The sequence below is a fragment of the Myotis yumanensis genome, unplaced genomic scaffold, assembly GCF_028538775.1.
Source record: "Myotis yumanensis isolate MYYU_CA2020_CCGP unplaced genomic scaffold, mMyoYum1.0.hap1 SCAF_10, whole genome shotgun sequence".
Taxonomy (NCBI): domain Eukaryota; kingdom Metazoa; phylum Chordata; class Mammalia; order Chiroptera; family Vespertilionidae; genus Myotis; species Myotis yumanensis.
Window position 1 is genome coordinate 19,417,299 of NW_027223761.1, and position 11,056 is coordinate 19,428,354.

At 41.0% G+C, this 11,056-nt stretch overlaps 1 protein-coding gene across 6 annotated transcripts in view; it reads left to right on the plus strand.

Moving 5' to 3' along the window:
- Positions 1 to 10,595, plus strand: part of CTNND1 (catenin delta 1) — a 46,984-nt gene extending 36,389 nt beyond the window's left edge. For 4 of the 6 annotated variants that reach the window (XM_070428053.1, XM_070428058.1, XM_070428054.1 and 1 more), the window contains 12 exons: positions 161 to 314; positions 727 to 744; positions 1,187 to 1,255; positions 2,236 to 2,363; positions 2,462 to 2,612; positions 4,037 to 4,229; positions 4,568 to 4,682; positions 5,223 to 5,310; positions 6,653 to 6,715; positions 7,571 to 7,674; positions 8,095 to 8,181; positions 8,459 to 10,595. In XM_070428053.1, the coding sequence (XP_070284154.1) occupies positions 161 to 314; positions 727 to 744; positions 1,187 to 1,255; positions 2,236 to 2,363; positions 2,462 to 2,612; positions 4,037 to 4,229; positions 4,568 to 4,682; positions 5,223 to 5,310; positions 6,653 to 6,715; positions 7,571 to 7,674; positions 8,095 to 8,181; positions 8,459 to 8,470 (1,182 nt within the window). In that variant the 3' untranslated portion in view covers positions 8,471 to 10,595. The remainder of the gene's footprint in view (positions 1 to 160; positions 315 to 726; positions 745 to 1,186; positions 1,256 to 2,235; positions 2,364 to 2,461; positions 2,613 to 4,036; positions 4,230 to 4,567; positions 4,683 to 5,222; positions 5,311 to 6,652; positions 6,716 to 7,570; positions 7,675 to 8,094; positions 8,182 to 8,458) is intronic. The other 2 variants (XM_070428056.1, XM_070428055.1) reach the window with 2 other exon arrangements.
- Positions 10,596 to 11,056: the final 461 nt, after the last annotated feature.

Here is an 11,056-nt window from a genome sequence, read left to right on the forward strand (position 1 = left end):
TTGGGGCTACAAGGATTTTGAGAAGCTTAGAGTACTTAGAGGCTGTTAGAGATGATGGATTGGACTATGCTTTTTGGATCAGTATTGTAATATCTGAATTATGGGAAGTCACTATAGGCATTCTCTTTTCTCATGGAGCCTTTTCTCTTATGTTCCCAAGCTTGTGGAGAACTGCGTTTGCCTTCTTCGGAATTTGTCATATCAAGTTCATCGGGAGATTCCACAGGCAGAACGTTACCAAGAGGCACCTCCCAGTGTTGCCAACAATACTGGGCCACATGCTGCCAGTTGCTTTGGGGCCAAGAAGGGCAAAGGTGAGTCTTAGCTCCTTCCTTCTTACTCTACAATGTAGGACTGGGAAAGGAAGGAACGCTTTTAACTTTAGTTGCAAAATGCTTGCTGAGCAATATAGGATCTGCCCAGTCAAGTATGTCCTTGTGCTATGCTGCTGCTTCCCCTGTGTTGTGTGCTTTATTCAAGAAGGTGGTCATGGTGGTGGTGGTGGTGGTGGTGTTGGTGGTAGTGGTGTTATCAGTGATTGGGGCAGTGAAGGAGGAGAACTCAGCTAATCTGGGGCCTTCCTCCATTCCTCCTTTGTGTTTCCCCTGTTTTTCTTTTCCTCTGCTTTCCTGCTTATTTGCTCATGATTCTGTTGACATCTCTCTCCTGCATTTTTCCTCCTTCATTTCTCCCCTCTGCTTTCCACCTTGGGTGATGCACTGGAAGATGAGTGGTTCTCCAGAGGTGAGTGGAATCTTTTAAGGTGCTTATCTACTTCTAATGTGCATGTTTTGGTTTTAGCTTCCCTAGTATTTCCTTGCCTAACTCTTCCCTGTGGATGCATGTAGGAAAATTCAGTTGAGGAAGACCACTGAAACAAGTTTAGCTCATCTGAGCTAATGGCCCTGGCATGCTATTTCTGGGCAGCAGTCCCAGTTACTAGAACTCAGGACAATAGCAACAACTGTGGTTATCCTTATCTTACCGTGCTGCTGCTTGTTTCCTGTCCTTGTTTCTGCACAGCCCCCTGCTGGGACAAGCTGGGGGCCTGGATATTTCCCCCCAACCCCTCCACTCAATGCATCTCTGATTCAAAGATTTTGTCTAAAGAATAAAAAAATGCACCAGGTGGACTCTTTCCTTTCTTAAACTTTTTATCCCTCCCCACCTTTTTTAATTTCCAAAGGGAAAAAACCCACAGAAGATCCAGCAAATGACACAGTGGATTTCCCTAAAAGAACGAGTCCCGCTCGAGGTAAGTTATTTTTTCTATTCAATTTCCAAGAGTCTCATAAACATAGTCCACAGATAACTATTTGGTAGCCGAACACTAGCTATACAATATGTTTACTATTATGTCTTTTCTGATTTATGGATTTGAAGTGATGATGAAAGTATTGGGAAACTATAGTATAGCAGTAACTTGGAAAGCACTGCTTGTTATGGCAACTATTCACATTATTGAGGGTAGGATAAGATTTGGATGATTAGAAATTTGAGTACCCTTAGTAGCCACAGTAGTTCTTGGGACTTAAACATTACTTACTATGAGAAGCCTCGGGGATGGGAGGTAATGCGGGAATAAGGACACATATGTAATAACTTAATCAATAAAAAAAAAAAGAAGAAGCCTCTTTATCATAGTTTGGATCTTTATATTCATCCATACAGTGAATCCAAAGTTCCTATCTCTCCATGGATATAAAATTTTTAGATGTCATTAAATCTATGATAGGCCTTTTTACTTAGTCACAGTAAAGGTAGGAAGAATGACTTGGTCAAGTTAGAAATAATTCGTTTGAGACGAGGAATTTTTAACCCTGAGTGCTATCAATGAGCAAATGAATCCCCTAATTACCCATGCCTGGCTGCCAGGCAAGGCCAAAGTAAACTGTGGGAGAGAAGAGGCAAGGAAGGAGGAGAGACACGTTGCAAATGATGAGTTGATATTTGTTCTGCTCTTACCATGGACTGATTATTCTTAAGTCAAAATACCGACTTCTGTGCATGGGCCACAAAGTTTTAATCTCACTGTACATGTGCGCCCGCACGTGGTATTTTGTAGAAGAGCCACACTCAAGGGGCCAAAGAGCAGCATGGGGCTCGCGAACCGCAGTTTGCCGACCACTGGTATAGGAGCATAAACCCATCAGTACAGAATAAAGGCTGGACTTCAACCAGCCATAGCCTGGTTTGTAGGTACTAATTACCACTTTCTTGTTCTTTCCTGTGTAGGCTATGAGCTTTTATTTCAGCCAGAGGTGGTTCGGATATACATCTCACTCCTCAAGGAGAGCAAGACTCCCGCCATCCTAGAAGCCTCAGCTGGGGCTATCCAGAACTTGTGTGCTGGGCGCTGGACGGTGAGTACCTTTTAGAAAATGGTTTTGGAGGTGGGAGCACTTAGCTCACTAGTTTGCATCCTTTTGTAATCTGTTCCACCTCCATGTGCTACCTCTAGTATGGTCGATACATCCGCTCTGCTCTGCGTCAAGAGAAGGCTCTTTCTGCCATCGCTGACCTCCTAACCAATGAACATGAGCGGGTAGTGAAAGCAGCATCTGGAGCTCTGAGAAATCTGGCCGTGGATGCTCGCAACAAAGAATTAATTGGTAAGGTGTAGGATGTTAACCATTCCCTCAGCATGTAGTACAGTGCTTTAATCCATCAGGTGCTAAGTAATTTATTTATTGAAATGATTAGAGAAAGGATCCTAGCCCTCTATAGTTTGTGAATGCAAGAGTAGCAGAGGGTTATGCAATTGCCTTGAACAGCGTGAAGTGCTCAGCCCCACACAGTCAAAACCACATGTATCTTTTGACTCCCCCAAAACTTAACTACTAATAACTTATTTTTGACTGGATGCCTTAGCAATAACATAAACAGTTGATTAACACATGTTTTGTATGTTATATGTATTATATACTATATTCTCACAATAAAGTAAGCTGGAGAAAACATTATTAAGGAAATCATAAGGAAGAGAAAATACATTTACAATATTTATTTTTAAAAATTTGCATGTAAGTGGATCTGCAGAGTTCAAACCCCGTGTTGTTCAGGGTCAACTGTAGTTGAATGGTTCTTAGAAAGACAAGAAGTGATTACTTTTTAAAAATAGAACAACAATAGCTATTATTTATTTATTTTTAAGTCCTCATCCCAGGATATGTTTATTGATTTTAGAGAGAGGAAGGGAGAGAGAGAGAAACATCAACATGAAAAACATCCATCGGTTGCCTCCTCTACGTGGCCCAATCTGGGATCTAACCTGAAGCCTTTTGGTGTACAGGATGATGCTCCAACCAACTGAACCATCCAGCCAGGGCCACAACTATTATTTTTAAGCACTTACTTTGTTAGTAGGCCTTGTTAAGCACTTCTGTATGTTCTCATTTGTCAGCACTTTAAAAAGGTTCTTTTTTTTTTTTTTAATAGAATAAGGAAACTCCAGGTCAGGTAAATTAAATAATATGCTCAGAGTTAAAATACCTCATAAGTGGCAGAGTCCAGATATATGTATTTTTAAAATTCATAATGATTCTATTCTATTGAATTATTATAATTTTTTAAAAAAAATATATTTTATTGATTTTTTACAGAGAGGAAGGGAGAGATAGAGAGTTAGAAACATCGATCAGCTGCCTCCTGCACATCTCCTACTGGGATGTGCCTGCAACCCAGGTACATGCCCTTGACCGGAATCGAACCTGGGACCCTTCAGTCTGCAGGCCAACGCTCTATCCACTGAGCCAAACTGGTTAGGCCTGTGTAGCATTTTTTATATAAGTATTCACATTATTTCAATGTGACTGAAAAAGGAAAGAGTAAATAAAGAAATAGTAAGGGAAATAAATTCATGGCTATTCCAGGTCCTTTGCTCTTTTGATATGGTAATCCTATAGGAGAATGAAATGGATTCATAGGGATAGTACCTATACTTTATATGATCATTGCAAATAAGAGCAGTGTTAGGCTCCTCATACCTGACTCAGCTCATTCTTCAAACACACTTTCCTTTGTCTCACTGCTATAGGTAAACATGCTATTCCCAACTTGGTAAAGAATCTGCCAGGTGGGCAGCAGAGCTCTTCCCAGAATTTCTCTGAGGATACTGTGGTCTCTATTTTGAATACCATCAACGAGGTTATTGCTGAGAACTTGGAGGCTGCCAAAAAGCTTCGAGAGACACAGGGTATTGAGAAGCTGGTCTTGATCAACAAATCAGGGTGAGCTCAACACCTAAAATTACAACTGGAAGAGTTTAAGTTAGAGGAGAGTGTTAGGAAGGAGTGTTTCTTTTTTTGCTTCTATGGTTATTTTCCATTAATTACTGTAAAATGTGAAGTGGTATTAATTACCCTGTTCTCCATCTTGATTCATAAATTAATAACAGACTTTTCCATTAAATATCTTTGTATGTCTCTCTTTGGGACAGAATACAGGACTTGATCTTACCCATTTTGGCATTTATGTTCATATGTTACATTATGTTAGTGAGAACAGGGCCTTAGCTTCTTCCTTGGTCTTACATCCAAATTCCATGTGGTGTTATTTTCCTCAAAAGGAACCGCTCAGAAAAGGAAGTTCGAGCAGCAGCACTTGTATTACAGACAATCTGGGGATATAAGGAACTGCGGAAGCCACTGGAAAAAGAAGGATGGAAGAAATCAGATTTTCAGGTAGGGTAACTCTTAGGGTCTGAGACATTTACCTTTTTTTCTCGATGTCAGGTAATGTTCCTGTGTTTGGTTTCTTTTCTTTCACATTAAGTGTACTTTTGACCCTAGACACTGGTGGTAAAGAAATCATTTGGTTTGCTCCCCCCCCATGTGAATGGTGCCAACAGTTCATTTGCTGCCAAAATAGCTCTAGTTTTCCTCTGTGTCACAGAGCTCTGTATATACTAGTGGCAATGAAGGATGGGGCCTTTTTTACTTTCCCCAAATTTGCAGCAGCCCTTTGATGGAGTTTACCATTTTCTCAGTCTAGGTCTTCTGATAGTATGAGTGTTTGGTGTCTTTGTAATCTTCTGTTCAGAAACACAGATAGAAGCCATAATATCCTAGTTTGTTTCACTATGTAGGTATTTACTTAACCCTTATTTACTTCTTGTAGGAGTTGTATTTGGGAACAGGAACCTAAAGATCTGTGCCCATTAGGGAATAAGATGTGGGTAAATTCAATACTCTGACATTATTGCATTTTATGTTTGCCTCCAGGTGAATCTAAACAATGCATCTCGAAGCCAGAGCAGTCATTCTTATGATGATAGCACTCTTCCTCTTATTGACCGGAATCAGAAATCAGGTGCAGTATCCAGAGGCTTACCCTCAGCTTTTATTCCTCCTCTGCTATTCTTTTTTTTTTTTTTTTTTTTTTTTAAGTATTTTTATTGATTTCAGAGAGAAAGGTAGAGGGATAAAGAGATAGAAACATCAATGATGAGAGAGAATTATTGATTGGCTGCCTCCTGCATGACCCCAACTGGGGATCAAGCCTGCAACCTGGGTATGTGTCCTTGGCCGGAATTGAACCTGGGACCCTTCAATCCACAGGCCGATCTGTATCCACTGAGCCAAACCGGCTAGGGCCTCTGCTATTCTTTAGTGGGCTTATTATCTAAGAAATAGGATATATATTTCTTTTTGAGTGAGCTAGTCTTTGGTAGAGAGTAATAATACTTCATTTCAGAGGTATTATAATGCATAAGCTGGTAGGTTTGATCATTAGAAAATAAAACAGGCAGTTAGTCCAGGTGTGACCCCTGTCTTTGCAAGTGGACTTAAAATTAAAATGACTGGAAAATGAACCCTAGTCTGTTTCTCTGAGTTGTAACTGACACACAACATTGTATAAATGTAAGGTGTACAACACGGTTTGATATATGTATATATTAAAAATGATTATTTTTTCCTTGATATTTCCATATAATATCAAGTAATACATGTTTACTGTTGTAAAATTAGAAAATAACAGGCAACCAGAAAAACAACAACAAAATCATTTATTTCTATTGCCTAGGGATACTGACTGCTATTTTGGGTTATATTTTTTAAACCCTTTTGTCCTATGAGCAAATTTTTCACTTGAGTGTATATTGTAACCCTTATATTCTTATTTTATTTTTATTTATTTATTAAAATCCTTATATTCTTTATTTTTTTTATTGATTATTTTTAGAGAGAGAGGAAGGCAGAACTATATATAGAAAGAAACATCGATGAGAGAGAGAGACATCATTGATTGGCTGCCTCTTGCATGCCCCCCACAGGAGATTGAGCCTGCAACCTGGGCATGTGACCTGACTGGTAATTGAACCATGACCTCCTGGTCCATAGGTCGATGCTCAACCACTGAGCCACACCAGCTGGGCATGGATCCTCATAATTTTTAAAGACTGTAAAGGGGTCTTGAGACCAAGTAATTTAAAAATTGCTGGTTTAGAGTGAAGGGGTCTTTATATTAGGAGTCTGTTGGGAAGGGATTGCTTTAAGTCCCACGAGGGCTTTGTTTAGTGCCTGGCACATAGTGAGTACTCAGTAAAAATTTGATAAGAGGGACGAAAGACAACCAGAGAGCAATTTTTATGATGAGTTTAGATTTTGAAAAGTTCGGTTTTTTAGTTGGATGACTTTCTGTCTTCATATAGATAAGAAACCTGATCGGGAAGAAATTCAGATGAGCAATATGGGGTCTAACTCAAGATCATTAGGTAGGTGATTAATTCCTGCCTATGGATATGGAGTAATATTTTGTTGTGATGAGGAGAACTGTCTGACTCTGCAGTGTTTCCTAGCACCCTCACCATTACCATTCTGGAAGAGCATTGGCTGGACATTGCCATTTGGAAATTTAATGAAACTTGATCCATCCACTTCCACATTCCCACTTGCTCAAAGTTAAAAAAAAATCATCGTATGCATCCCCCATTCCTGCAGAACCTAAACTGTTACTCATGGCCTTTCATAGTCTGATGCTGGCTCCATCTCTCCATGTGCTCTGTTTCAGCCCACCTGGTCTAACTTGCTCTTTTATTTCTTCACTCTATACTTCCTTGATTTTGCTCATGTAATACCTCTTACTGGAATGTCCTTCCCATTTTTCCCACTTGCCTTTCTAAATTCTCTCATCCCCCAAAACTTAACTGAAGTCCTGTCTGCTTTGTTAGGCCCTTATTAACTGTGGCAGCACACCTCATTCTCGTTCCTTATAGACAGACCTATCTGTCTGTTTAGCTTTATTAACCCACAGGATGGGGTAAAAGTAGGTTTACAGTTGTGAGTACATGAAACACAGAGTTTATTCTTGTATTATTATTTATTTATTATTGCATTATTTTCCATACCAACAACTAAACCTACTTTTACCTACCCTGTATTTCATATATATTGTCTTCCCAATTAGATTCAAGTTCTCTTTAGGTCAGGGGCCACCAGACCTTAATGCCTTTCTGGAGCATTTGGCAAAGTTCAGTTCCTAACAGAGGCATCTAATTCACACTTAATCTGCTTAATATATAGTATAACCTAGAGAAGGATATCATGTTTCTGTGTGCTTCTTTCTTTAGATAACAACTATTCCACAATGAATGAGAGAGGGGACCACAATAGAACACTGGATCGATCTGGGGATCTAGGCGAAATGGAGCCATTGAAGGGAACACCCCTGATGGTAAATTTTCTATGTACTGTTGTCCTTCTGCAGCGGATTCTGTTTTGAAGCCTGCATGTTTGTGAAATAGAGAAAAATACCTAGTGAAAGACTGCATCCTCTTCTGGTAGGGGCTTTTGGGAAAAGTAGGAAGTTTTGACTCCTGTTGGGATTTCTTGGGCCTTTATGCTACGATGTTCGATCGAGATGGGGGCAGGAAGACTATAAATGTGTTACTGACATGACTAACACTAACTGGTCTATTCATATACATTACTTTCTTCATGTTCCTACCTGTGTTTTCTTGAAATCTTGCCCTTCTCTTACTATTATCCTGTTTTGCTTGAGTTTACAGATTTGGGCATTATCCCTAGATCTAGCACATACTCACACAGTTCCTATTTCCTTATTCCCATACTAACAAATTGCATGTGTTCACAGCAGGACGAGGGACAGGAATCTCTGGAGGAAGAATTGGATGTGTTGGTTTTGGATGAGGAGGGGGATCAAGTGTCTTTGCCCCCCATGGTATGTTCTCTAGCTACCCCCAAGATCATCGCTGAGGAAGGAGGCCCTGTGTGCCAGCGGTTTGCCAATCATTGCTGATCTGATCAGGCCAGAGACACTAGTCTCAGCCACGTGGTGCTTGGGGTGCTTTTCTGTGATTGTTACCTAAGAGGCTGGGGCAGGCCGTTGGTGATCTGATTCTCCATTATGTGCTACTTTCCTCGTACCAGATTTGTTCAACTGACTTTTGGTTCTCCTTACAACCCTATTAACATGTCCTTCTCTTTTTTTCTTACAGCAGAAGATTTAGCATCACGATCTCTGCTACATCTGGGCGTATAATATATGTACTTTTATTTTTTGGTGGACTGATAATTTTCCCCTTTCTTCGCTGGACTATTGTGCCAATCGCCAGGCTGCCTGCCCTAATAGCCCTAAGTGGCTGCCTTCTTTCCATCGACTCCTTCTTCCAATGAAGCTTAATCGTTCCTCCTCCCACCCCAGATCCTCTCCAGTTGCTCCCAAGAACCCTGACTCAGTTTTATGCATATCTTGAGAAACTGCTGCAGATTAGCTCTTTCTGCCAGCTCTCTCTGGAACTCTTGGCCTCTGCGGAGGGAGAGAGAGAGAGAGAGTGGGAGTCTTCATTGGAAGCCGTGGGAAGAATTGGAAGTCACATGCTATATATGCATTATACAGCAATCTGATAAACTGATGATTCTTAATAGAGATTTTTTTTCCTGGTGGGGAAGGGACTTTTTGTTTTGCTTTTGTTTTTTTGATGGGAAGTGTGAGCTCTTCCTTATTTCTATTGGCTATTTTTGAAGCAAAGAAGGCTGGCAACATTGGCACATACCACCTGGCAAGGGCCCTTGAGTAAGTGAAGGTCTCCTAGAACTGAGATTAAGAAACCTGGCTCTCCTCATCTCCAGTGCAGGGACCATCAACGACTTACAGACTCCATCTCTTCTCCAAGCCTCGTGACAACCTGGGGTGCTGCCACTGCCCCTTACCAAGGCCATCCTAACTCTCCTCTCGCATCTTATCATAATGTCTGCTAATTTGGCTTTGCCATTTGCAAGAGGCTGTAGAAAGAGGAGAATGTGTCCAGGAAGACTTTGGGTGAGAAGGAGCAGAAAGGTGTCTTCTGGGGAGGAGAAGGAACCTCTAGGAGCAGCTAGTAGGAATGTACACGAATCAGTCTGAAACTGGCAGGAAGCTTCAAAGCTGGCTTCCCCCTGCCCCATTCTCCTTTTCCCACCCATATAGCCCTGTCCTTCCTGCCTACTCCCTGGATTGGTTAGTTGACTAAAGGACTTGATGTACATACTTCTGCCCCCTTTACCCTAAAAGGTGGGGGTCGACCCTGGCTTTGCCTCTTCTTTGTGCCTTTGGCCTGGGATGCACCTCCTCCTTCCCTTCCATGTGCCTTTCTTTGCCTCTGCAATTTCTTTTCTCATGATTTTGCAAATTACATTTTGTTGATTTTTATTCACTATTGGCCCTAAATAGAAAGAAGAGGAGAGGTGACCTAGAGACTCAGATTCTCCAGTGGGAATTCGTGTAGCCTCTAATTTCAGCCATAGCAAGCTTTTTGCTCAACAGTATATAATTGGGATTTTGCAAAAATCCTGTTGTAATGATAACAAAATGAGGTTTGTGGGAGAAGTGAGTGGTATGACTCTTATTCCTTAGTTGTCCAGAGTATACCATCATCTCTGAAGGGGTTGCAGGGAATTCATGCCTGCCCTCCACCTCTAGATAACTCCTCCTTTCATTTTAGTGTATATTAGCTGTTTGGGCTAGAGGAATCAGCTGCTATGCTGGTTGATTTTTTTTTTTAATCCTTTTCCTTACTTGCCTTTGACTCCTCCCCTTAATCTAAAAGCTCTGTTCAGTGCAAACTGGAAAACTTCATCCTTCTCCTCTCTCCCCTTCCCTTATATATGGAGGCTATGGGGTAGGAGAAAAGTGCACAACCCATTGGCCTCTTCTCCTTCCTCTATACATTAAAATCCCTTATTTCCCCTTTTTTGTCTTCCCATTTTTCCCCCCACTCCTTTTCTGGCAAAAGGAGCCTTTTCCTTCTTTGACCCTAAGAACATACTGCACAGGGGAAACTGCCCCCGTTTTTGACCTGGCCCACTCTTGGTTTTTCTTGTCCTCTCTGCTCTTTTGCTGGTGCTCTTTTTATTGGTGGGGTGTGGGTAATAGAACAGTCATGGGCTTTTGGGGACCTTTAACTGTCTTCCCCCCCCTCCCCCCGTTTATAGAAACACTAAAAATTCAATTCCAGAGAACCAAAAATTGCACCTTCCCACTGAACACTACTAAGGGGCATGTCTTCTGCTCCATACCTTTTCTGTTTTTCTTTTTCTTGTTAATGCTTTTAAAAACAAATGAGTTTTTTATATAAATAAAGTTTTTAAAGTGTGTATTGGGGGAGTCTGTGTCATTTCTTCACTTCAAGCTCCTTTCCATCTAGGTTACTTTTTAAAAAATATATTTTATTGATTTTTTACAGAGAAGAAGGGAGAGGGATAGAGAGTTAGAAACATTGATGAGAGAGAAACATCGATCAGCTGCCTCCTGCACACTCCCCACTGGGTATGTGCCCACAACCAAGGTACATGCCCTTGGCCAGAATCGAACCTGGGACCCTTGAGTCCGCAGGCCGACGCTCTATCCACTGAGCCAAACCGGTTAGGGCTAGGTTACTTTTTATGTATTGGTGTGTGTTCTTTTTCTCTCCAGAGCACCAAGAAGGGGGTTGTACCAGGATGGATTTATTTTGAGCTCAATCTCAACTTTATCAAGCAACATTCTTTTTAATTGTATATGAAACATTTTCCCTCTGAAGATTCTTAAAAATTAAATGTGACTAAGTAGAGCCTGG